Source organism: Opisthorchis viverrini (assembly GCF_000715545.1).
Source record: "Opisthorchis viverrini unplaced genomic scaffold opera_v5_12, whole genome shotgun sequence".
NCBI classification, from domain to species: Eukaryota; Metazoa; Platyhelminthes; class Trematoda; order Opisthorchiida; family Opisthorchiidae; genus Opisthorchis; species Opisthorchis viverrini.
Window position 1 is genome coordinate 3485673 of NW_008751668.1, and position 26775 is coordinate 3512447.

General features: G+C 42.5%; 1 protein-coding gene across 1 annotated transcript in view; it reads right to left on the bottom strand.

The window, feature by feature from the left end:
• T265_01180 (hypothetical protein) overlaps nt 1–25989 on the bottom strand; it is a gene marked incomplete at both ends in the record, with an annotated part of 49910 nt that extends 23921 nt beyond the window's left edge. Inside the window, 4 exons of the mRNA XM_009165141.1 lie at nt 7662–7841; nt 15244–15342; nt 15433–15508; nt 25946–25989. Coding sequence (XP_009163405.1) covers nt 7662–7841; nt 15244–15342; nt 15433–15508; nt 25946–25989 — 399 coding nt within the window. The remainder of the gene's footprint in view (nt 1–7661; nt 7842–15243; nt 15343–15432; nt 15509–25945) is intronic.
• Between the last annotated feature and the right edge of the window lie 786 nt (nt 25990–26775).

Here is a 26775-nt window from a genome sequence, read left to right on the forward strand (position 1 = left end):
GAGGGCAAACAGTAACTTTTTTTATTACATTTTTATCCGACCGGATGTGTGTTTCGTCATGTAAAATTTCCAGAACTTTTAACATTGGAATTACTTTTTTAAAACATCAATGATTTTGAGAAACGGCGAACTGTTTACCATATATATTGTGTCCATAGAACATCCGTTTGTCATCTTCCTCGCCGAAGAATGGAATATCCCACTAAGTTATGCAGTTTAAATAGTGAAAAAACGAACGCGTAAATCTACAAGCAAAACGACCTTCGATTTGTCGAGGATGTCTCTTACCACTGATCCATAGTACACTGGTATATTTGACTGCCCAAAGGCGGACCTGATCGGCACAAAGGAAAAGGATGAATGTTCCTCTGTTAAACTTCAAATGACTGTGACTTTCCAGATAGCAAATTCGTCCCTATTGGTAATCGACAGAGATGCATCGAGAGGGACACAAGCATAAAGTCACGAATGAAATTAAAACCGATCAATATTGTCTCTAGACTGCGGTCACGGTAACTATCGCTGCAGGACTGTTTGGAGGTGGATCACATTATATCTCCTGGATATAATCGTATAATACCGTAACTGAGTTACTTCTAGATAGAAGGTAGGGCGTTCAAGCTTTTTTCGGGATGACTGTGTGCTTGAACTTTCCATGGGAGTCTTGAGCAAGTTTTTATCAACTCTTATCGCTTTTGCATTAGTAAACGTGGATTTAAGAAATAAAAAAACAAAGATCAAAAGTCTCTTTGCTGCTTTCAGTGAGAATTGGGTGACGGGCAGCACACCTATCGTAATCCGGACAATCTTCACCGCCTTTAAACATTTTGAGGACGAACAACACTACTAAGCTTTGTAGAAGCCAAAGAATAACTTGGCAAGAACAAAACGGTAAACGCATGCAACATTACTCCACCAAAGGAAGAAACCAGTGGCCACAAAAAGGGACACAATTTGAGTAAAGAACTGTACCTTGCTTTCCAAGGACTGACTGTAACCCCGCCTTTAGTCGCACGATGATGCCACTCCTTGCAGGACGTACAGCTGCTGTCAACTGCTTATAGGTTTGTAATGAAATATGAGCAAGTCCACAAGTGGTCTGATACCATGAAAGTAACTCTATCAGTAGTCCACTAGTGTTTCGAAATCGGAGACCACAAGATAATTCAGCAGCCAATCGATTTTGGGAAGTGTTACTGCTATGATCGAAGCATGCTCCTACTGTTAATACGAGTAGCAAACCGTTGCTTCATCTTTATTTAGGGGCAGCTGGAGATGTTTGCATCAGTGAATAGTTTCCTGCTCGTGGTTGCCGAGAGAGTTTCGTGCTCCTCAGGATCAGAGTGTGTGTTTGAAAAGTGCATCTGTATTCATCACTCACTGAGTGTTACGCTAGGCTGTTTGCTGCTCTCAGTGACTTCCATTTTGCATAGTTATAAGGAGTTTCAAGGAATCCTCTGGCTTGCTCGGAACATCAACCTGATTTATTAGCCAGGAAACTGAGGAAACAGATTTTGCTGCAATTCATGTGGTACTTATCTCAACATCTTTGTAAGTAGGAATGATTCTTTTGTTTGCCAATGATAGTGAGAATGGAAAAAAACTAGTACTCAGTTTAATCGACCGGATGGAAAACCATTTTTGCATTTGAGTGCAGTGTGAAAAAAGCACTTCAAGAATCCCATCTTACGTGCGGCCAGTCACGTCAAATGAAATATGACCGGATCTTGCTCTATTGTAAAACCCTACTTTTCGGGGCATTTTTTGGGACTCATAGCAAAATACCATAGTTCAGTGATATGATACATGACGGTCGTATAGGCTATACCATTCGAAATGCTGTCCAGCACTTTGCTAGCGCAGGAGCATTTGTCTAGGAAAACTTGTGACCGTCTTTCCCCGGAGTCGCATACACGATCGTTTCCCAGTTTATTTACGAACGTTCTGTGGTCTATATATTCATGCGTATGGACTGCTTCAAAAGCCAAGCTAGTCTGTGAGACTTGGTTTTGGCCAGCACAAAGACCCAGTTGTTGTCATTCCCTGGTTCTTCGTGCTACTCCCAGATTTATTCGCATTCTGGGCCTGCTGCCGGAGAGTACAATCCGTTTGACTCCAAGCCGTACTAATTGGAGACATATCTTGCATACATGGAATTACTTGGCGTTGTAGCAGGTATCAATACAGGAAGTCAACCAGGATTTACCATTTTGACGTGTTACAAACTTCACTACTGCCAGTGGAAAAAATAAGGCCCGCACTGCGGAACTTTTAATTGGGACACACCAACAGAACAGTTACAGACTACTGGAGAGGGAAGCAAAACTCTCATATGCATCTTGTTTATAAAAACTGTGTATCCGCCTTCATATGGGACAAATTTGCCTGAACATTCCTGGATACTAACTGACTATTACTCAAACGTAAACGAATGCCACAAAGCGATTCCACAAATTCCATAATAAATCTCATTTTTCAGTGGACGCAAAGCGGACGTATAAGGAAACCATATACTGCCGGCATGCTTCATCAGTAGTATCCACCGTTACGCTACTACTATTTTTATTATCATTTTTAGTATCATTTATTTTTGAAGAGCATGGTCACAAACATAAAAAGTGAATGCAGGCGATGAATGCGAAAGAGTAGCAGGAGAATATGGGAGAAAAGAGAGAAACTTCTCATTCGAAATCATGCCAACGACAGTGCCAGTCAAAACAGCATCATGTTGTACTCGAGAATAGACTTTAAAACTGGACTTTATTTTACCCAGAAAGCCGTTTTGGCTTGTGAGGAGAATGTTGGCAGCGTTATTGTCACAGATGGCCAAAGTTTTTTTCGTTGATTTAGGCATCTCGTTTGCAAACAACTAATCGTTAATCGAGTTGATATCAGCAGTGCACCGGTCTGAAGTACAGCATATTGGTGTGTCATCGGTTGTGCACAACCACAACAGCGCAGTTGTGATGGTATCTTGATCAGTGAAGAACTGTTCGCAACCAAATTACCCAGCTTGGCGAACAAACCAGCGACCACCCGGTTGTGCAAAACTTGTTGTTCGGGTGTAAACTGGCCTGTCAGTCAACATAGCAAAAAACCTCTGTGGTCTGAAAACCAGCTCAGAAAATCTGTCAGCCTTTCTAATCTTCCCACTTGTGGTCCAGGTATATTAGCAAGCATTTTGTTTCCAGCGTCCAGGCATGAGCACTTGTTGTTAGTACACTAATACCATGTGGGTTTGGAAAAATTTGCCGTCAGCACCCTCGACTAGCTGCTGTGTGATAAGCCGCCGCATCTCGATCGGCCAATTCAATGCAGCCGTCCCATTCAGCTTTATAATAAAGCAGTTCATGCCAATAAATTTGACAGTATCTTTCAGCTCCCATGGAGTCTGTTAAGTTAGATGATGACTCTTTGCCGTGATAAGTTGATAGTTCAAACACCAGGCCTTCCCAACCCCGCGTAACCATTCCAAAGCCTCAACTTCATTCGGGGTATGAAGGATGAGTTATGGGTGAAAAACATCTTGGTCTGGGGTGACGGAATATACTGTTCATCTCGCTGAACCTTCGGTGATCGACTCGGAAAACATCTGGCAATGCACCGAGAATGTTACTTTTATAAAGCTGCGGCTAATTGGATGTGCATAATACACGATCCCAGTCTCATGAAAATGCAACTAACTAACCAACATAGCCACCCATTCTACTCTCAAAAACATATTTGCCACAAAAAGCAAGTAGTTTTAAGTTCAAACTTGCTAATATGAATGCTCTTATTGATTTGTATACACTTGCTCAATTTAACCTGGATATGAGCAGTGATATTGAAACGGATGAATACTAATCGTTCAAAAGTTTGTTCTAATGAGAAAATCGCAACAAATTTTAATCCCCAACATAATGGAAAGACCTTTGTTGAGAGGGAGTTGCTGGTTAAATGGCTTCTACCCGGGATTCAAAAGTACAGAATCCACCTGAGAGGGATTCTCTGATATTAGAGAGCCTTGCTTCTGGCCATTGAATTTACTGCATGGGGGGTAGCATGCCGTTAGCTGAGGGTCGAGTGTGCTCACTTTGCACTCGTCCGCTAAATCAGAATGATGCAAGGGGGACATACATTACCCAGGACGCTTTCGTACACTTGGTTATTCGCTTTATTGGGGCTTCAAAACTAAATCCAAACCACTTGAACGATCGGGGAATGATACGCCCATTTTGATACGACTATGTATCGCTAGACATTGGAAACATTGCGATTAAACGTCCAAGCAAGTGCGCACTGCCGAATTCATTTGGGGATCAGTGATTTTCGGCCTTTATTCTCCTAAGTTTCATCATCAATCCGTCCTTCAGTACCCATAATCGCACCGCCTTACAACTAGCCTCCCTCTAAACCATATTAAATGGTTATTCGATCCAATGCAAACTCATCAGTTTGGCTGTTTACGGAGGTAGTCAAGGACCATCTTTTATCTATCACGTAAGCACGTCAGTTCAGTCTTCTAACTGTCCATTCTATTGCTCATAGTCCGCGCTGGACGCATCAGCGTGAAATTATGTGATAAACGATGTAACCTTCAATAGACATTTTGCAAATAAGCGAGCGTTCTCAAATTAGACCAGATTTTCAAGGCTGGGGATTACCGAATACTGTACGGAATTGTGAAGGCCTATTACTTCAAGTTCAACAGAAAATTATACAAGGACGATCTTCTAAGTTTTGGTTCTTAGTGACAATTGTACTCAATTTAATTTTCACGGGAGACTCAAGTGAATTTCTCGTTTATTATGTTCTTCAACTGAGTACGCTGCACACAGATCGCCCTCAAGTTTTAGTTGGTACGGTATTCGAGATATCACAGTGTATTTTCATAAGGAAAACTATTCACAAGGTTGTCGAAGAGTTCTCAGCAACCCTGTGAGCAGCTTGTTTTAGTTATTAGTATTCCCCATACCAGTTAAATGTATCCAAGAGCGCACGGAGGATATTTCCCCGAATGGTGACGAAACGTCTGCTAGTGAATTTTGATGCTCGGCAAATAGACCAACGGTCGCATGATCAATTACCACTGAACGCACCTGAGTTATCAATACTCCAGCACATTGCAAATAATTTAAGGTTTTGTTTGCCGTTGTACGTGTTGCGAGACTGGACAATAACCACCTCGCGTTGCTAGTAACTTCCAGTCTTCCTTCCTCCTAACCTAACATTTCACCGGGTTGGATAAACAGTCTGCCATTAAATAACGGTAACGGATGTATCGTAGAATCAAGGAAGGTAGCCCGTGCAGCGCTGCCTAATACTTGGGTTGCAACTTCACCTAATGCCATTCAGCATAGAAAGCAGGTTGCTGAGGTCAAGGATGAATCAGGGCCTGTTAGTGCTTTACACACCTATGGGATTCGGAGAGTATAGGAATACGTTCTTCTCATCAGAAACGCTTCCTGCATCAGACAGAAACTCTTCAAGATAACTTACATTGTTTTTAGTGGGCGTATTAGCATCCAATTATTTGTGATTTGGAGGCGATGCTTAAAGTGTCCCGAGACTAGATGTATTATTCAGTGTAAATAGTACTACTTCCCAGTTTAACCAGATTTCTCATTGCGCAGTGACGAATGCAAAACGGTTTATTAAATTTTGCGCGTCTAGCACATCAACTCATACGAATATAGCAGTTCTTTAAAGTAGGCCAACCTCCAAATATTTCCTTCACAGACTGACTGCTCTCCATTCCTGTTCAGCATTATCCCACACCTGGACGAATTGCCTCTAAACTACAAGCTTAGAGAGTCGCATTTTCCAAATCCCGCCATTTTCACCTGTGTGTCAATGAATTTTGCTTTTCTAGCAAACAAGACTTCTAGAAAGACCACCTACGATCTGAAAATCTAAGTTGAGACCTCACTTGAGGAACCGAAGGAATGATGTATGAGCCCAACGGTTAAATTAGCTAGGGATTCAACACATACCATCACAGTTCGTTCTGTTTTTCAACAGACCAGAAAAGGTGTCTGTCATGAGTGTCAACAACAGTGGTTATATTTCACTCTAAATAGAATCGGTTGGTTTCATTTCGTAAAATGAAAACATGCAGTCAGGGGACACAATGTAAAGGGAAAATATTAACCTGAGGTGGTGATATGTGTTTGATTTACTTCGATCCATAATACTGGCTAAGGTTTAAACACGTCTCATTTTAACTTTAAAGATGTGTGATATTAAAAAGTCGTTAGTCAAAGAGCCAGCCAAAACGTGCTCACACGAAAGACAGGTTACTCAATATACTGTCTACATGTGAGTTTATCACATTACCGAACAACTAATTGTTGTCCAACACCTCAGTAATCAAACTACCAGACAGAGAATCGGGAGTTAATGACTACATATAATTTCATCAGGTGCGCACTGCTGACGGTTCCCAAGAGCGATAAATCAGTGGGAGATTTTTTCGCTGCTTTTCGTCATACACCTGCTTGACTTACCTGAAGAAAGTGGCATTAGAAATTTGCAAACATCCTCACACTACTACATGTCTTATTGTGTTCGATGTCTCACGTTTGATCCAGGTACCGCTCACGTATATGCAAGAAAGTAAAATAGGATACATCAGTCTTGCCCTGTATTGGCAAATTTTTCATTCGACAGTTCGTTGTTCATCCAACCAGATAGGACTATGTTTGAGTCAGTTCGAATTATCGATTAAACTATCTGCCTGGCGGTGAATTATCAGGATGCTTTATCTAGTGCAGTCCTTGAGCTAAATTACTACAAAGCATGAACTTGTATTTCAGTTTGCAACACTGGGTTAAGGTTAACTGATCCGGGGACGAGGGTCCAGCGTTTTAAGCTCGGGAATTTTGTGTTTGGTCATCTTATGCCATTCCAATTAAAACTCCTACTTGGCTAAGCTTTTCGAGATCCGATTGCATCTTTCCTCAAACACGGCTGATTGGCTCCATATCCTCACTGCTTATTTGGCATTCGGGCGAAAGGTTGTGCCTCACTAAACACATGAGTTTTTATTGACTCATTATCGTAAATCACTGCGAAAAAGTCGACCGCTTCAAATCGACGCAGTAAAAGGTTGGTTAAATTGTCGGTTAACTGCTTTGAAAGGCTCCGTTAATGTCCAACCGATTGTACGTGGGCGATTTACCAGTTCAGGCACTCTAAAATCATCGAAGCTTATTTGCACGGATTCGCATCTTCACTCATTTTTTCTACGGATATGTTGACTTATTCCGGAGTTTACCGTGTCCACTGGACAAGGGTGATTCGTAACAATTTATAAAAGGACAAATGCTAAGTCGAAATGGGACCATTTCAGGAGTAAAAACAATTAGAGGCAGTTGATGAAGTATTTACTGTGAAAACCATGCAGTTTGAAATAGACAAAAGAAAACGTACAAATACCACAGGTTTTGTAACAGCTCTGGTTAGAAATAGTACGTCTCCTGAATCTTTGTAGAAAAAGTTCTTCAATTTTCTTTCCATTTTAACGGGTTTGTTTGAATGGTGTAAACCAGTAACATTAGTTTCGAAGCATTGGGTTTAACGCTTTACATTCCATCGGGAAGGTTACATTCCTGAAATTAACCTCAGAACAGTATTGGAATACTGTAGAGAGGCACATGTAAGCACATAGTCGTTCTTACGTGAATGGATGAGACCAGGGCAAGTGAATCTTCATAAAACGGGTCAACAATCCATCCACTCTGTCTGTATTCATTACTCGCAACTGGCTTTTGTTTGAAGTAAGGAGTTTTTGACGCGACTGGAATGTAATTAACAAGAAGATCACCCTGGTATTTATCCTCCTGTGTAGAGAACTGTTTCTGGGATGTAAACAGACAGGATGTACAAAGAGCCCATGGGTTCGGAGCTGCTAGACCTTTGGGAGAAGTACGTGAAGGAAAGTAACCTGGACTATTTGTTTGTGACTTGGAGAGGGGGTACTGTGAGAAAACTGGTCATCGAAATACAATCAGTACTGCGTCCAAAGTGTCTAGGATCTTGGCTTAACACTTACATTCGATGGAGCTAAAATCTTTGGCCGAACAAAGGCGTTACTGAATCCCTATCAACAAGCAAGCTAAACGTTGTTTTCTTTGTTTGCTAATCTGTTCGCCGAACTGCCCGTAAGGTAATGAAGAAAGAAATCACTCTGGTATTCATCCTCCTGTGTAGAACATTGTTGCTGGGATGTATACAGACAGGATGTACAGAGACAGATCCCATGGGTTCGGGGAAGCTAGACCATTCGGAGGAGAACGTGAAGGCCATTCGTTCGTGAGTCGGAGAGGGGGCACTGTGACAAAACTGGCCACCAAAATGCAATAAGTACTGAGTTAAAAGTGTCGGGAATTTTAGCTTAACACTTACATTTGATGGAAATGAAATCTTTGACCGAACAAAAGTGTAACTGAATCCATATCATAAAGTAAGTTAAAGGTTGTTTTCTTTGTTTGCTGATCCCGAACTGCCTGATCAGCCGTTTGATCAACACTCATATTCTTCAACACTGCCTTGATTTCAATGTCTGCAGAAAGTAGAATATCGGTTGTCTAATATGTTCTGCTCGTGGAATATTAGCATGATCGTTCGGTTTTTTCCTGCGCTCCGATACTACCTGATAGTTGCTATCCAGTGGCATTTTGCCGGAGCCTTTAAGGACCAGCGGTTTGTAGTTTGGCCTATTTTTCATACCCTGATTGCCAAGAAACCTAATCATTTGAGATGACCAACATTCTACAAGACTTTCTGGTCACCACTTAATATACGCTAGTTCACTCAGCTATTAAATCTCTGTCAATAGACACACACACACACATACACACACAGAGATTATTTCAGCCCCCGCAGGGATCGTTCTGCGGCTAGGTTCACTTAATCAGCTTGAACACTCCTACTGCGGTGTACGTTCTTGGTATACTTGCACGACCGTGTAAGACTAAACATGTTCTATGACCAAAAAAGCGACAGACATAAGGCGAAATCTGGTTGCGATTGCAAGAACAGGGCTAAAAATGGGGGAAATTTTGGAACCAATCACTGACAACCACGGGCATAAGCTCCAGTTTTCAATGGATACAATTCAGAATTATGTTTCAATCTTGAAACGAACAGAACACAACCAGTTTTATTCACTTGGTTGGAACCCGTTGTGAAACTACGTGTCTGACTTTGAAAACTGAGCTAACTTCACAGCACGAATCGTGTTACTGGAAACTAAGTACAGTTTAGATTGAGTGTAACTCTATACAACCATTAGGAGCTTTAGAAGACCACGAGTACCCTGCATTCCGACCCCCTTTTAACAAGTACATCAATAATTCCCGTCAGCTTTCTTGGAATTATCTCTCCCAGCAATTTCTTACGGCAAAACCTGTATTTTGGCCTAACAGAAGATTCAGCTTTGAAAGCTTCACCTGAACGTCAACTTATACTCAACAGTTGTTTTCATCAGCTTGGAAGATTTTGGCGAAACTCACTGGTTCAGCTCGCTGAATGCATTGAAAGCTTGGTTTGAATTTTGCTACTAACCCTCAGCGTAGTTCAAATCAGTGAACAGGTAAATAGAGTATACTGAAATGATAGTTGGTCGTATAAACCCCGTAAGCCTAATGCACACCCTTTGACACTGTAGGCGCCAGATATGGTCACTGGACTCAGATCGGAACATTAGAGGAACGAGCCTGCTCCGGGGGTCGCGGTTTCCGGTCAACAACGCTTGTGCGCGTGATCACAGTTGTTGCTTTCTTATTAACGGATTGTTTTCGAATTTGACTTGTTTCGTCATGTTGTGAAAACATGAAAGACGAGGTCATTTGTTCGACTTTTCTGTAAAACGTGCTCCATGGTTGATGATATACAGCTCCGTGTCACAATCCGGTGCTTCAGTGTTACAAGGTTCACGAGCCTAAGAAGCTTTTCCAAAGGGCTTCAGAGACGTGTTGGAACAAGTATCGATCCATTTTGTCAATATTAGTGCCACTGAAAAGTAGTTGAATACACATTTAACGCGCAACCTAGAATTATCAGTAAAACACAGTCAGTTGGCATTGCTTCCCGTTTGTCCCCCAGAATGTTCCTCAAGAAGTGAACAATAAGTTCCATCATTTCTACTTCAAGTAGGTTCGAACTCGGTTTCACTGCGTGGCGTGGAAACGTTTCCTCAGAAGACCGGTAATCAACACGAATTCGGTTTAAGCGGCCTCCTTGACCGTAAAGTAGATACATGGGGCGGATGCGTACACCTGTGCCAGAGTGCTTTCAGTCATTCGTAAAAGTTGGTTCTGACCCGTCATCCCTGTGGTCGAGCACTCTGAATCCTTCCACTTTGAAGTTAATTAGAAGGACCATACTAGTGAAAACATGAAAGTTTTCGGCTTTTGTGTAGACAAACCATAGAAGCTGTTGGTAGCTACAGATACTTCAGTAGTTTGGCATACCAGACTCACTATATGGTAACATGCAGATGAACAGGTAGTCGTGTGAGAACTTGTTTGAATCCGTCAGTTGAAAAAACTGGTTGTGAAAGCCCAAGTAAATGTCGCCGAACCTAGAGCTGGCTGATATCCCAACTTTTCTATAAGGATGACTCGTGGGAGTATGGAGAATCAATAACGCATTTCCTCAAATTAGTTTAGTTTATAACCAAATGAAGCAGTGTCGGTTTAAATGGTTAGACCAGTGTATCAATTTAACGGTTTGTTTGCACCATCCAATTAATGAGAACCCAGCAAGTGGAACAACTGGAAATTCATCTTTTGGGTTCATTTACAAAATGGATAAAACTTCTGACTGCTTCAAATTTTCTAAGTAATATAGTTATTTATTGAATTTACGAACATATTTCAAGGTTTACATCAGCCTAGTGCATTAGGCATGTTTTTTCGTATGAGGTCAAATTTAGCCTACAGAAAATTGTGATGCCCTAAAAATGGTGACATCCTTTATCTATGTACACACGTCATCATCCTTTTTAAAAACTTCACAAGTAACATAAAATGGGGTAGGACTATCAGATGCATGATCAAATGCGTGGGTGGATTTTCTGTCTTGGAAAGCGGAAGGCCCAATATTCAGGAAAGATTCAATTCACAAAGAAACTCAGTCGAGTAAGCTTCCAAATCTGGTAGCTAGCTAACGGTGGTTAATTCTGTTGCTTACTCACCACCGATCAATTCAACGTTAAACAATTGAGAAAGCATTGTGAAATGATAGGCTTGTACAATGCTAATTAGAGAGGTTCCAAGACTGCTTGAAAGAGTCATTGAGGTTGGACAAAGTCCCGCATCGGAATTTGTGTTGTCTAATAAAGTTAATCAAAAGTCGCCTACAGCAGGTGACATTTCAAATTGAAATCGAAGTTATGCACAAATTTCTGGGAACCTTACGAGATCGAACCCTAACTGAAAGCAAATATACATAAACGTTTGTATAAAATTGTATGAAATTGTATAAAATTGTCTGTGCGACTAACTTTTCTTGTTTCTTTCTATCGTCGAATTCATGCGGATGTTCAAAGCAACCATGCCACACTTCAAAGTAAGAATCAGTTTTAAAAATAACGCTAGTCACTAAAACCTCGTGGTTAAAAATTTGGATGTATGGACTTCAAGGCCAGAATCCTGTTATGTGTGAATGTGCGTGGAGGCAGAGGAACTGTGGGCGATTAGGGATAGGCGACAGTTGAGATATGACCCTCAGCTGCGAAAATTCATCCTGCCTCTTCTAGAGCAATCACACTACCCACAGGGCTGCTGAGAACACTTCGACGGTCCACGACCGGTTTCGCCTTCCTTACGGATAAGTGAGTAGGAGCAGTCCGCATGTTTCATTTTAAAAACAAATTTAACTCATTTGGCGAAAAATAGTAATTGTTTAGCTGAGTTGAGAGAAATGGATGACTGGCCTGAAGCCCGGGTGAACTATTTGATCATGGTTCAGAGGGTGAAAGCAAAAATGGACTGACAAACGGCTTTTTTAGTAGCCTAGCCAGTAATGTGGCCCGTCAGGCAAACACACTGCAATGTCCCGAATATTATGCAAACTGAAAAAATGGAATGGTCTCTGTGCGGCACATTCAGAAGAACAATACTTCAAACGAGAGATTTCGCTCAGATTTCACGGCGCTCCATTGTTGCCAACAACGTTATTTGCAAATGAGTGTGCTTCGCTCCATACAAACTACTTAATAGGCACGTCTCACTTTCCATCAAATCAAAAAGAGGGGCCGAATAAAAGCCAGCCCCGTAGTATGATCTCACCTTGATACGTGGCTAACCTTAGCCAAAGCTGGGTTATTTGAATGCTGCCTAAACATTGTCATGCTGATAAAAAAGATTTCACGGTAGGATGACCAGTCTAAAGCACCATTCATTGAGATTCAAAGTTTACGAAGCTAGAAATTTTGAGGGTTCAGGTGCATACTATTTCCTATCTCTTGGTCGCGTTTGTCCAATCAAACGCTGATTTCGTGCTCGCTGAACACTGTTGGCTAGAAATGGCCTATCAAACCGCACCGCCTTGATAACACTTAAACTCAAGAGGAAGGAGTTGCAGCACGAAAAAAAATTGTTTTTTTTTCAATCCACGGAATCTCACGGAGGCCAATCCTGTAGGCACATTCTGCTGGACTGCCTATCCGTCAGGAACAAAGAGCACCGTGCTATAAGATTTGCGCTACTCACAGCACCGAGAAAACGCCAGATATAAAACCCCATGAAAAATCCAGGTATTGTTTTATTGTGGTTGAAATGTACTTGTTGGGAAAATTAAAACGTGGCCTGCTTTGTTGGAACAAAGCGATCAGCATAAAACGACGAGGACAAATTTTACATCAAACTTGAGATACTGCTTTAGCCAGCGCGGAAGACGACAAAATCCTCTTACTGATAAACCCTAATGTTGTTTTTTACTTTTATTCTAATAGAAAGTTTTGGCTGGTCATTTCGTTACTTATTCTTGTTTCAACAATTACACGAAGAAATCCCAAAAGTACACACATATATCGCCTTATATACTTGTCAAAACTAAGGGGACATGCAGAATATTCCGGGGACCTAAAGGTCCACGGGTAATCCAAGGGCCATTTAAGATTCACTAACACCTTTATATATAGTCGTATGGTTTCATCAGTTTCTTCCATGGCTTGTTCGAATGCAGTCTACCAACCTGTCGTCTGCGCTGAAGTCCTCTTGTATCTGATAGCGTCTCAGAGCCGCGTGCATGTGGCCGGCTTGATACCCTATAGGTACACTAGAACAGAAGCTTCGTGGAACTTGCTGCCGACCTTTTTGCACGGACAGCAGTTATTACAAATACTAATGGGACGCACTGATCCTTTTGCAGAAGGAAGTCTTCATGAAACAGATGAATAAAGCATCAATCTAGACACTAGCGTAGATCATCAATGATCAGCTCACCATAGGCTTCACATCGTACACAGTTCTCCTAAAATGAAAGTCACATTTCGCGTAGGATAACGTCTGAACAAAATTATGGGTGATGAGAAGCTGAAGGCCAAACTTCCTGAAAAGCCAGAGGAATACGTTCACAGCGCTTCCGATTTTGCTCCTGGTGAATTTGTGCCGGAGACCTAATCGCTATTACCCAGAGTCTGTCATCCACACCATGGAGATGACAGCCGATCGATTGAAGCTTGACCAGGTTCTACTTGCATTCGGAAATAAGCCGTGAAACTAATATAATTCAGCAGTTGGTCGTTGGCCTGTTCGCTGAGCTGGGCAATTCGGTTGCAAACGTTTCATCACCAATCGAGGTGACATCATCAGTGCGTAGTTGTGCGTAGCGGTGGGTTAGTGGTTGTGCGTTCAGTAGTGTTACGCTTGTGTTGATATACGTGCTGGTAGCCGGGGGGCAAACTGGGAGAAAATTAGGCACACGAATAAAGGAACACAACGCGGCTGTCAGGAGGCATGACCCCCTGTCCTTGATATCCATAAACGAGGACCAGAAAAGCCACAAATTCAGCCTGGAAAACGCGAAAATTTTGGCATACGGAGACACGCTACACGGAAGAGAATTTCTGGAAGCATCTACGACAGGTTCGTTAAACCGGTGCATCGAACTGGATCCAATTTGCGCACCTCTACGTGCGAGAGATCAACATCGCAACCGAAACACTCAAGGAGGACCGAATAATGGATTCACAAACGAAGAAACAAGGAACTCCTCGAAGTCAAATCAATAAAGGTCACAACCGGAACTCGAAAGGACAAAGGTCACTCCAACATCGATTAGACTACGACGGCGAGTGATGCCAAGTTCAAGGGTCACGTGGGCATCGGCGAATGAGGATACGGGATAAAAAGAACAACCAATGAAACCGCCCGACCGAATAACTAATCGTGGTCAAAGGTCACCCCCGTCTACCAGCACGTATATCAACAAACACGTAACACTACTGCACGCACGACCACTAACCCACCGCTACGCACAACTACGCACTGATGATGTCACCTCGATTGGTGATGAAACGTTTGCAACCAAATTGCCCAGCTCAGCGAACAAGCCAACGACCATCTACGCTACCCGAGCTACCGACATTCTCCTCTATAGATAATTCAGTAGTGTTCTATTGGAACGAGCTCATAAATTCAAGATAAAAGTTAAATGCTATTGTGCATACACGCTCTCTAAATTGTCGTGTGGGTAGCAGTAGGAGTAATGTCCGTGTAGATGATACCACGGTGACTGAACAGAAACTAGCATCCTAAACGCAACTTATATTCTGATCCGGATAAAGCAAGGACACAGTGTCCTTGTTATGCGAAAGAGCAAGCCAACTACACTCGTCACAAATTCGTAAACTGACCATTCGTATGAACGCAGTATTACATCTACCCGAATGCAGTATCTCCTGATCTTGCATAATTTAAGATGATGTCTTCTAGTGGGACTATCGACAATGTTAATGAGAAACTGACACTTCTATTTATCAAACCTCCCTTTATAATCTGTTTGATCTGCCCGATGATCAAACGGCATTCTAGTAAAAAAAGTCGCAGGCATGATAAACACTATTTCTGACGCGCGATATTGCTGCGTCACAGATTTCGTCTCTCTACGTTATCAAGCTTCCATTCTGATGTCGAATAGGAGGCGGGTAACCTGTACTCAAGGATGGAATGAATGTTCGTAGGCAAAATAGACCAGCACACATAAACGCAAGGACGAATTTGTTGTCCAAAGTATTTCAGTGGTAGCTACTCGTGCTCTTGTTGTGTCCGCGAATATCCACGGCTTCACATTTGAGGTAATCAACATATCAAAGTCTTCCCCACAGGTGGTTGTGGGGGGAAGAATCAGCTGAAAGAAGGAATAGACAAAGCCAATCATCATGAGGATCGCGTGGTCGAGAAGAAGGGCTAATTTATAGGGAGGTTCGATTTCGCTTACGTTTTTTATGCGTTGCTCTAAAATACCTTGAATAGACGTGTAAAGCCTTGTGACCTTGTGTCCAGTCTCAAAAATTCTATGAAAACAAATGGTTTGGAAAGAAGGAGGAACTGCAAGCTGTCTGTTGTTAAAGGAATTGAAAAAAGCCTGACAACTTCAAACTCAAAAGGGCTTAAATGCTCGGCATTATGAGAATAAAAGAGAGAGCAGAACAAGACCGTTTTGCTTAGGAACGTAAAAGCGCTATCAATAGGTTAGAGTGTTTCGATTCAACTTATTGTGGCAAACCCAAAAATTATTGGATCCCTATAATTGGATCAAAAAATTGTGGTGAATTTGCAAGATTTCTTTCGCATATAAATTGTGGTAATGGCCCAAAGTTTGCTACCCTCGTTCACGTTGAATTCGATCATGCTCAGGTGTTTCAGTCAACTGCGTTGGGGTTCCGAACAGCCGGAGCAAAAATAATACCGTCGATCAATGGAAAAGGTATCAATGCACTGAACAACTTCGTCATCGAAGCAAAATCTTTTCACATGGGAAATTTTTACACAATTCACATAAATCCACTCAAAATCCAAAGGCAACAGAAGGGTTTCCATCAAGGAAAATGTACTTGATGTGCTGTGTGTTAAGGCGATTTTTGTTGTTTTCTTTTGCTGCAGAAGATGCTTTTGAAATGCACACATTGATGTGTGTTAATTCAAGTAGCGAAGTTCTGATTTCTGTAAATCACAACTACTTTTTGCCCGGAGGCAACCACAGACGGGAGATTCAGCTGGGTTGCAGATGAGCTTCATGAAAAACTAAATTAGTTTCCAAATGAGTGTATTCCACTAACTTCGTGCAATTTGGTTTCAAGTACAACATAAAGTTGACGGAAACTTGGGGACTGCGCCTACTTCGTGAGCACCAAGAAGGGCAAAACCGGTCTTGGGTTGTCTACGAATTTTCGGCAACTTCATGGGTAATGCATTACAGATATACATGTGTCGCGATATCCCAAATATCGTAGCAACTGAAACATGAGGTCGCCTGGTGCAGCTCATTTAGTTGCCTGGAAATATCACACACGAGAGATTCAGCTGGGTTCCAGGTGAGTCTCTCCAAAAACCAAATTAGTTTGTAAATGAGTGTATATTCGCTAACTACGTTTTTAATCCAACCAAAACGCGATTACCTTTGGAACTAACACTAAAGAAAACTAATGAGATAGTCTTTAAGATTAAGCACCCGTTTGGTGCCTACCTCTCATGCTAACTGAAGGAGGCTCGAGGGCTGAGATATTGCCAGGATACCCAGGCCAAAACAAGAGAAGTCGAGATGCAAATGTAGTACTTTCAGGTCAGCAAATTTGTGATTTAACCACTGAGCCATTCCCAGAACCATAGGACTTCTCTTCCATTTTCACTCTAATGGAAAGGGACGTCACTCAGAGCCTTTGTGGTTTGACAGTGGATGATCGAACTTTGGTTAGCTAAACTAAGATCAGCATACCACATTCGGCCACAGGTATCAAAACATAAACCGTCGTTTTATCAGTTTTCGAGGCAAAAATTCCGTTATCTTCGCGATGAAAGCACCAGCTTGAATGAACGCACTTTACCAGAAATATCTTACGTTGGATGTACCCTAGCGAGTACCTATATAAAGTATTACGCCAAAAGCGTCGATACTGCAACCTTTAAATCCTTTTTTCTACTTAAGTACAAACCTGTATATTGCTTCACAAACAACTAATTTGGACAGTGAACTATTGCGAGTGTTAGATTCGAAAGACCTTCGGATGAATATCTTGCCCATATTCTTTAAAAAGATATGCAATTCAGAAGAGTCAAGTTCAGCCGATATTCAAAATGTGAAGCAATGTTCCTCTAAAGAAGTTTGAAAGGAGCGGTAGACGTACACATTCGCTGTTGTGAACTTGTGCGTTAGGACATCATGTAGACGTAGGTTCTGATGTTGGCGGGAATTCTGAACTCAGTCAAGGTACGAAAAATTTAGAAATTTTCCAGCCACTAGGTTCAGGAGTAAGTAGGTTGGCTATAGCCGTAAAACTGTCGTCAGATGGCGACAGATGCCCCGCACACATCAGAGTATATCAGGTGGATATTCGAAGAGTGTCAAAGGAATTCTTTGTTTTTTGGTTACAGACTATTAGCTGTAGAACTACACCATCGTCGACAGGTTTCTACCTCCAGGTTGACCAAACCTGAACTGGTTATCCTTAGTTGTACGCCAGACAGCAAAGTAAGCTGTAATTTTTGAGGTGGAAAATACAATGTCTAGGCTTTGTTTGAAATCCTCGACCCATGTCATTAAAAGAAAACTAGCAAGCATTTACCTCTGGGAACAAATCTACGGTAATGAACTTGAATACTTCCCACTGATATCATTACTTAGGTGACACAGATGCATCGTTGTTCAAGAAAAGAAGTCGGTGCAGACAACGCTTCCGAGGAACCAAAACAAAAAAACAAAAAAGAACCAAAACGAAGCTAAAGAATTATTATAAATTTAGTATCTTCCTAGGACAAACTGTCCGCACACTCAGTAGTATGTATTGAAAAGCTCTTGCTGAAGACAGGTGCTTCTAAATAGCAAATTCATCTTCACCGTTTCCAAAGAGGTGTTAGAAAATAAATTCACACAGAATTCGCGGAGAAACTAACTAAACCAAGAAGGAGATATATGAAAGATGAATGGAATATCCCCCAAGTTGCGAGACCTTATCAATAATGGGTGAAGAAGCTGACGTCAGAATCATTCACGATTTACTCAGTATTAATCACTGAGAGCTGCTGCGTGTCTTTTCCGTGGATTTGCTTTGTTCTACACAGCAGTGTATTAACTGATTACACAATAAATTCTCGAAGAGTTCTGCCCTCTTTAAATTCAACGCGAATAAGTCACCATTTTTCTTTATCATGAGGGTTTGGGGAAAATCCAAAGAACCATGTAAAAATAGCAACTGGTTGTGAATTTTTCAAAATAGCTGCAACAGATGATCCGTAAATGGACCTTTTCGCATAGCACAGAAATAAAAAACATCTTGGAGGAAACTGCATAGAAAGACAGTCAGTCACATGCCGAATACTGAGGACTTTTGAAGAAACATAAGACAAACATAGTATTCAGCGAATGTGGAAGCCATAAAGTCTTTACAGATACGGGGCATACACCTAAAAAATCACTAGATACCATCAGGGAAGAACAGTTCCGGATAATTAATGGCGGACAGACTGAAATGAATCTTGGTCACACCCAAAAAAGTCATACTGTTTGCCTCAAAGTTATTCCAATACCAACCTGTATTGACAAGGTCACGGCATCTGCTCTCCGTTTGCTTTCATGTGTAGAACACTTTGAAATAAGTAGATTTTTGTCGAGTAGTTTGAGGAGTATTCGAAACGTTTAATGAAGAGTTTGTCCCATAGGTGAAGGCAGCCACTTCTAAAAGCACGAAATGTACCACATGGCTGTTGGATCCTTATTGGGACTCACCGGTGATGCGTAGCTCAAAACCCCCCTGGGTGTCTCAAACCTATGAGCATGCAGCCAGTAGTTTGACGACTTAATCTTCCGGCCACGAGCAGAGTTGATCATCAGTGTAAACAGTCAGGATGTAGCGTCATTCCATCACGAAAACTCTCGAGTGAGTAGCTATCAGGGAATTGAGCGTATCTTTACTTAAGACCTTCATTACTGGAAAAGTGCTAAAGTTTAGCCTTCGCGTTCCCCGTGGAGAATTCTAGGATGGTACTTCCGAATGACGTTACATAGGTAGACCTGTGTACTAGGACAGACGACCACGGTAAAAGCAATTCCTCCAAATCATATTGATTTCAAGTTTGAAAGACTAAGATTTTTTGCAAAACGCATGCCTAAATCAAACTCTATGCACGATTCGGAAAGGTGTAGCACTTTTCTTATGTCTCATTCGCAATATTTCTGTTGTTTTTGATACATTGTACGCCACAGATATCAATGCAGGGAAATAAGAGAGATTTACCATTGCATAGAGGTAATTCACTACTTATAATGTTGCTGAGAACTCCTCTACAACTCCTGACTGGTTTCGGTTGTCTTGAGGCTTATCTAATAGACTCAGTCCCATAGATTCCGCCAACCTTATGTTCTACATGAACCCAAACTGCATGAAATTAGCGAACCGCACTCAATTATATATCAATGTGGTTTTGATGGGAAACCCACTTTGAATTGAGCTGAATCTTTTGTTTCATGAACCCACATGAAATTAGCGAACCGCACTCAATTATATATCAATGTGGTTTTGATGGGAAACCCACTTTGAATTGAGCTGAATCTTTTGTTTTTATTACATAGTTCGCTAATCGTAGACCATTTTGTAGTCCGTGTTAATACAGAAGCATACTCGAATGGGATAACTCTTATTGGATTTTCCGTACATTCTTTGTATGGATGACGCAGCGTTTTACTCTGTGACTCGCCAGAATCGAATCCAAGCTCTCAGGATATTAGTACGATTACAGTAAATAAAATTACCATCTTTTTGAGCGCGTACGCCGCAGAAATTTTGCTGTTTTTTAGATGAGAATTCTCTCAACCTTATCCTTCGCCTGACTTTTTAAAAATTTACTGTATTATCTCTATCAGTCGATTTTCCTAAAATATGGCACTTCGACCAGACAAATGATGCTGGTGAAAATCCACCGGTTTTGCACATTTAATTACAGGTTCGCGCAACAGACAACGGTGAAAGTTGTTCGTCCATCTAACCTGAAACACTGGTCATCTTAGGGCAGCTATTTGTGTTATGAAACTCAAAAATGGGCTGAATTTGGAACGGCGAGTACAGTGAGCAATGCTCATTATGCGTCATTGCATCCAAGGTCAAATATTCCGACATATAGTAATAAGAAGTACTTAAAAGTCCGAATAATGCCCGAAAAGCCTCACAGCTAATCCTTTAAGGAACTTCAGCGAGGTCAACAAAATAAGCCTTTTCATTGCGCATTCACCTACTGAAAACTGGAAGTTATAAATCCAGCTTTGTTTTTTATGTCGTGATGTCCACAGGTTTTCATTGCTGAGTTAATCAACCACGCAATCATGGTGATTCCATGATTGGTGAAGAGAAACCTACAAGCTAATTGGTAAACTCAAACAACTGACCAACAGTTGTCTGATCAATCACCAGTAAATGCAACTGATCTGCCAACATTCTAGTAAATCTCAATGTTGTCACAAAGAGAATGGACCCTACCGGGGTGTGGCGGTTTGCGCACCTCAGCGATCCATTGAACTATAGTGAGGAGTATCCCCGCGACACTCACAGATTCTCTCATACCAGTTTGGTCAATGGTTAGAGGGCTGACGAACACAGTCTTCCGGCCCTCCAGGTTGGGGTTTGGAACATGTGACGACTTGTTCCGTAGAAATCGTAATGCATTTGCATTCCCCGCCAAACACCGCTGCCTTGCGGTTGTGCTTTTGAGCAAAAGGCTTTTGTTGAGGACCCTTATTGTCCTCCTGTCTGGGTGTGGGCGCCCTGACAGTATCCCAGCCCTTGTACAACCATGACAGTCACGACTAACAACACCCTCATGCTCAACTTTAATCGCGCTACTGTGTTACTCCAGCAGTCCTCGATTAAATTTCTCGTCAGACCTACCAATTATGAACGTTCAATTTATTTGTCAATAACTCCAGAACTGATGCATTCCAAGAGTCTGGAGCATAGTCAAGTGGTCGTCCATTTCACGTTGAGAATGCCATTGAGCCAGCAGCTGTTGACTTCTGATTATTACACACGGAAAAGGAAAACCACTGCTTGGTGAACCAAGTAAGCCACTTCATTGAAAACTCCGTGACAGCCCGCGAGGTTAAATGACTCTCAATCTTTAGCGAGCATAAAAGTTACTGTAAACTATGTTTTAAACGGGACTGAAAATCAGAATCGCAAAGTATCTTAAAGTTCAACGGAGAGTCGTTGGACTGGTCACTCTCAGCTTTCTACCGATCCGCGTTGCCTCTGACCAGTTTAAGAATTTTAAGCCTAATGAATTGCTCTTTGAAGGCTTGTGTCTGCAATAGCATTTTCGTGCGCTGCTTTACAACACAAACCTGGTTAATATCTGTTTTCTTCTACATGCTTAAGGAACCAAACTGAATATGGGATCACTCACCCTCACCGCACTTAGGACACGGTGATATTGATAGGTGTTCCTTTCACCGGTTTCAAAACCTTCTTATAAGCACTTCCCTCGGAATCGTGTCATTGGTACTTTGTACTGTTGAAGAAGTGATTTCTTGAAACTCGCTACTTCTATTTTTCATCAGTAGCAGGTAATGGATTAGGGGTTTAAATTGTGTTGTCCGCGCTGACGATCCAAGTATATAAAGTGTCTTCGGGAATATATTGGCCGTGCAAGACAACATAAATGTCACGGGTGACAAAATGGGTAGTCTGTGTCGTCTTTCAACTTGAAAAATGCACCTCACGCTAAGACGTGTTCCCTCAAATGAACCGGCGTAGTTGCTTTGTAGGATGTTGTCGAACAGGAGATTACAATGGCCTTCTAAAGGTCATCACTCGCTCTTGATTCAAGACAACCTCCCGCGCAGTTCAAGGTCTATTTTAATGATTTAATCACTTACGAAGGACTTTCAAGATTGACTGCTATCCAGCATCAGTATTTTCTTTTCAATCTTTGGTCTGTCCTGTCAGCAAACGCGTATGTCCCTCAATGGTACTCTGTTCTGCTTGAAAAGTCCAAAGTCCGGTAGACTGCATCAAACCAGGTGCCTGTTGCATCAGCTTCACAGGGAGCTGCATCGTTGTGGAACCCCGCACGCAAGTCTACCAACCTATTCCCGATTACCTCATTTTTGCTCCTAATATCCATATGCGCAGCTAAATTCAAGCCCATTTTCAAAATTCTTTTGCAGAAAAACCACGAGCCTATGGTTCCAAGGTCGCTATCTTCTGCAATGATCTACGGTTGCACCCACACTAGTTATTCAGACGGGATTTATAAAATCGAACTCTATTCCCTGAATAAATATCGAAACCTAACGTGCCTGCCGATTTAATCTTAACGATAATCAACGCCCCTTGCAGAATTGTGAAGGGGAACTCCAATGTCCCATCTATGTGCTTTGCCAGCAAATCAAGTGGGAACTTATTCAAAATTTGGTGGACTTTATTAAATACTGGTTCGTACGTCCATCTGCCTTGGACTCAACTGAAAGTTCAAGGGAAGTTGGTGGTAAATCATAGTAATTTGGTGACAGCGTTTGACGTTAAAGGCCGCAAAGCTCACAATCATCCACCTCTTCTTATTCTTATTATTATCATTATTATTATTATCACCGCTGCTCTCTATCTTAACGGATTAGGTCTAGAAGGGCAAAACATTTTTGATCAATGGGTATTGGACGCCAAATTTGGCACGAAACGCATCAAGTCATGCTAGATAGGTTCGGAATTTAACAACATACCGTCTGTGAATGATAAAGACAGGGCGGGATCTAGTGTGTTTATGGACTCGATTTTCAAATGAGCTCAATCTGAGTGAAGATGACTCAGGCAGCAGACTCATGCTCAATCTGCAAATGTAATTTAAAAAGCTGGGGTAAAACTGGTTTTGGTGAACTTCAATAAAAAGCTTGATTTCGGAATGCTGATTACCGGCTGCTCATCAGGGGTCTACAGTCTAGAGGATGCTTGGGAACTGCTAGGAGCCCCACGGGCGCTAGCTGATTAGCCCTAGACGAGAAAACATACACAGGTTCAGTGATAGAAAATCTAGAAGAAGGCGGGGTTAAAGTCAGTGCACCATCAAATTTAAGTGGCTACTGTCAGAATATGTTAAAACCATTGCTTTAAAATATATGGTCGAAGCTATTTTAATAGTAAAAAATAGGGTGCACTCTGCGGAAAATGCAAGAAGTGAATGTGCAGTTAACGGACGCAAAGACCAGGTGGGTTGCTGACTACGTTGTTGGTGTTGGGTGGGAGGTTGAGGGAAGCACGTGTGCCAAAAACACAAACTTCTAGGTCAGGAAGTCCTGCAGTAAAATTGGAAAAACAACGGTGCTGTGTCAGCCGGGGATGAGCAGCTTTATTGCTTTGGTTATGAATGGCATTAATTGGGGTACAACTTACTGATTTAGTTAGAACTGTATTTATTACCGAATGGCGCATTTAGGGTAATAAACTGTGCTAGCGGCCGAAGTCAAACAGCATATAGGTATTGAAGTCTGGCTGAGAATAAGGACGGCATAGAGCGAAATTTGGGATTTCAGATAGTTCTGCAGAACCCAGGTTTTGAATGAACAAACTGGAGACTGATGTTGTAATGAGGTACAAAGTAACATGAGGTAATAGCGGCATCCAACAACCCTCTAAAATTGCATGAAGTTAGCCTTAAGGAAGTCAGATGAACACTGCATTTCAAACTAATAATCTAACAAAAATATAAAGGAATAACAAATTAAACGCATCCTTGTGGTAGCTGATCCAATTTTATCTCAACCGCTAAAGAAGAAGGGTTGTTCGAATAAAGGGTCATCTCCAGTGAAGCACGGATAGGACGCCTACAGTCTGTTGGAAGCGAAAGCTTCAGCCTCACTTGAATGGGGTCTGAGAAAGCCAACATTCTCTAATATGTTCGACCTGCCCTATACATTGCGAGGAAATTCAAAATGTAATAAATTGGTGTGATAATTCCTAGTTCGGCCACCCACATGTTAATGACACGCGGCTTTGAACAGGTGTTCCTCGCAGGTTTTCTCGGTGGTGTATGACTTTACGCCAAAAAAATATTACCTAGACCTCACTCGACATGCTGCCGGTAGCTCAAATTCGAACATTCTGTACGACAGTCAACCAAAAGTGAAGTGTTGCCATCCACCAAAATTTAGCGAAAGTACAAATGACTGGGATAAAGAACACTGTTAGGCATGCGCGTATGGTTGTTCGTCCTGAACGTAAATCTGTGTATGTGTCAAAGGAAGAAGGCATTCGCTGCGAAGTTATTTATTCGGAAATGCTAACTGACCGGTTACAGACCATTGAACAGGGAATCAAATCTCTAATCTTCATCTTAGTTAAAAAACCGGACACCGATCTTCTCCCAAACGAGTCTTCTTGAACTTTCCTGGAGATTCATTGACTCCCCTCATTCGTTCGTCAAACCCAAGCAAATGTTACAAAGTGGCTCCACGAATTCCGCAACAGATTTTCCTTTTTCAATAGATGCAAAGCGAAATTCTACGAACAACACATACTACTCGTGTGCCTTCCCATCAGTAGTATCACCGCCACACACCTCCACCCCTTAAAGATCGTTCATCATCATCATCGGCAGCATGACATCAGTGTTCAACACCGATGCTTCACTCCCGTATTAAAGCTCGTTCGCATGCCATCGATTTTCATTGACCTCCGTCAGGTCGGCTTCGGCAGCGGGTCTACTCGGCCGGTCTTCGGGTGTATCATGCCACTTGCGAAGCTGCGTCCTATTCACTACTTTCGATCCCCGACCATCTTAAATGGTATAGACGTTCCCTCGGCGGTCGGTGAATACAAGCGGCCCTTGCCATCGACAGCCCGGCTTCCGCTACCACAGTCCACTCCTTCCAGGACTCTGGTGATCCTTCCACTTGACCTCCGTGCCTATGGGGAACGTTCGGACCTTTCTACTTGCCGTTTTCTGCCTAGTCCTTTCCTGAACGGCGGTCAAATTTTCTCGAGCTCTCATTCTTTCTTCCTCTGGCCTCTCCGGAGACAAGCGTGTTGCCAGCCACAACCCAATTTTCCTGATCAACCGGAAGGCGCGGATGTCGACCGAACATCAGCATAAACGGGATCTGCCTGTGGTTGACTGCGTGGAAGCACGATAAGCTAACAACACCACGGGCAAGTCATTTCCCAGTCACCTCCTTTGGCCGCAAGCCACTCCTTAATCGTTCGGTTATTACGTTCGGTCAGGCCATTTGTTTGCGGGTGGTATGGTGCCGTCCTTAGCCGTCTGATACCCAGCTTCTGCAAGCACTTACGAAACTCTTCGCTCTCGAAGCAAGGCCCCTGATCGGTTAGGATCATTTTTGGCACCCCATGGTTGGCCGCAAATAAAATACCCACCTAACTACCTCTGGTAAGTTGCAGTTCCGTGTAATTTTACCTAACAAAGGGGTCAACATAATCCTTCACCTCACTACTCATCCCGGGCCAGTAGGCCCTCTGCCGAAGTAGGTCGTATGTCTTGGTGCATCCTGTATGTGTCATCTCATGGCATTCAACGATGAGATTCCGTCTCAAGACGCGAGGTATCACGGGCAGCACAACATCTGAATCAGTGGCATTCCAGGAAATTATGCCAGCTTCATTCAGCCTCAGCCGATCAAAGTGACCCTGGAACGCTTCTAATTCCTTGTTTCTCCCACCTTTCTTAATGTTCCTTCTATCCAACAAAGCGTCACAACCTTTTGTAAAACGGGATCCTGCCGTTAGAGTTCCACCAACTTTCCGGGATCCAGTTCGATGACGAGGCCATTGGCTCCAATCATGATCTTGGGGACCTCATCTTCAGCTTCCGGCCTTGACAGCCAATCAGCCAAGTGGTTCTCCTTCCCGGGCACGTGCTGGATTGTGAAGTCGTACTCCTGCAACCGGAGTGCCCAGCGTGCGAGCTTCCCGGGAGGATCTCTGGTGGTCCTGATCCACTTTAGGGGTTTGTGATCGGTTTCGACATGAAACCTTTGCCCAAGAAGATGTAATATCCACTTATCCAGGGCTCAGACGATCGCTGAACATTCCTTCTCAATGGTGGGGTACTTCTGTTCAGCGTTAGTCAGGACGCGACTGGCATATTCGATAACTCCAGTACTCTGCTTTAGGACTGCGCCGATACCGCGATCACTGGCGTCCGTTGCAACAATGACCATCTCTCTGACCCTGGGAAGTTTGAGGGTCAGTTGCTGATCCGACATCCGCGCTTTGACAAGCTCAAAAGCTTCATGTACTTCTCCGGTCCATTCGAATTTCCGATTTTGACCGAGCGAATCGTACAGTGGCGCAGCGATCTTGTTGAAATCCTTAGCGAACCGGCTGTAGTATGCTGTTCGTCCAAGAAACTGCCGTAGAGACCGCTTTGAATTGGAAACAGCACAATCCTTGATCTTTGCCAATTTTTTGGGCAGTGGGCTAAGTTCTCCCTGACCCAATTTATGCCCCAGCAGTGTCACCGAACTCCGAGCGAGCTGCGTCTTGGCTTGATTTATCCGCAGGTCAGCCTCCCGGATCCCATTCAATACAGCTTTCGAGTGAACTGCGTGCTCTGGTTCCCAATTGCT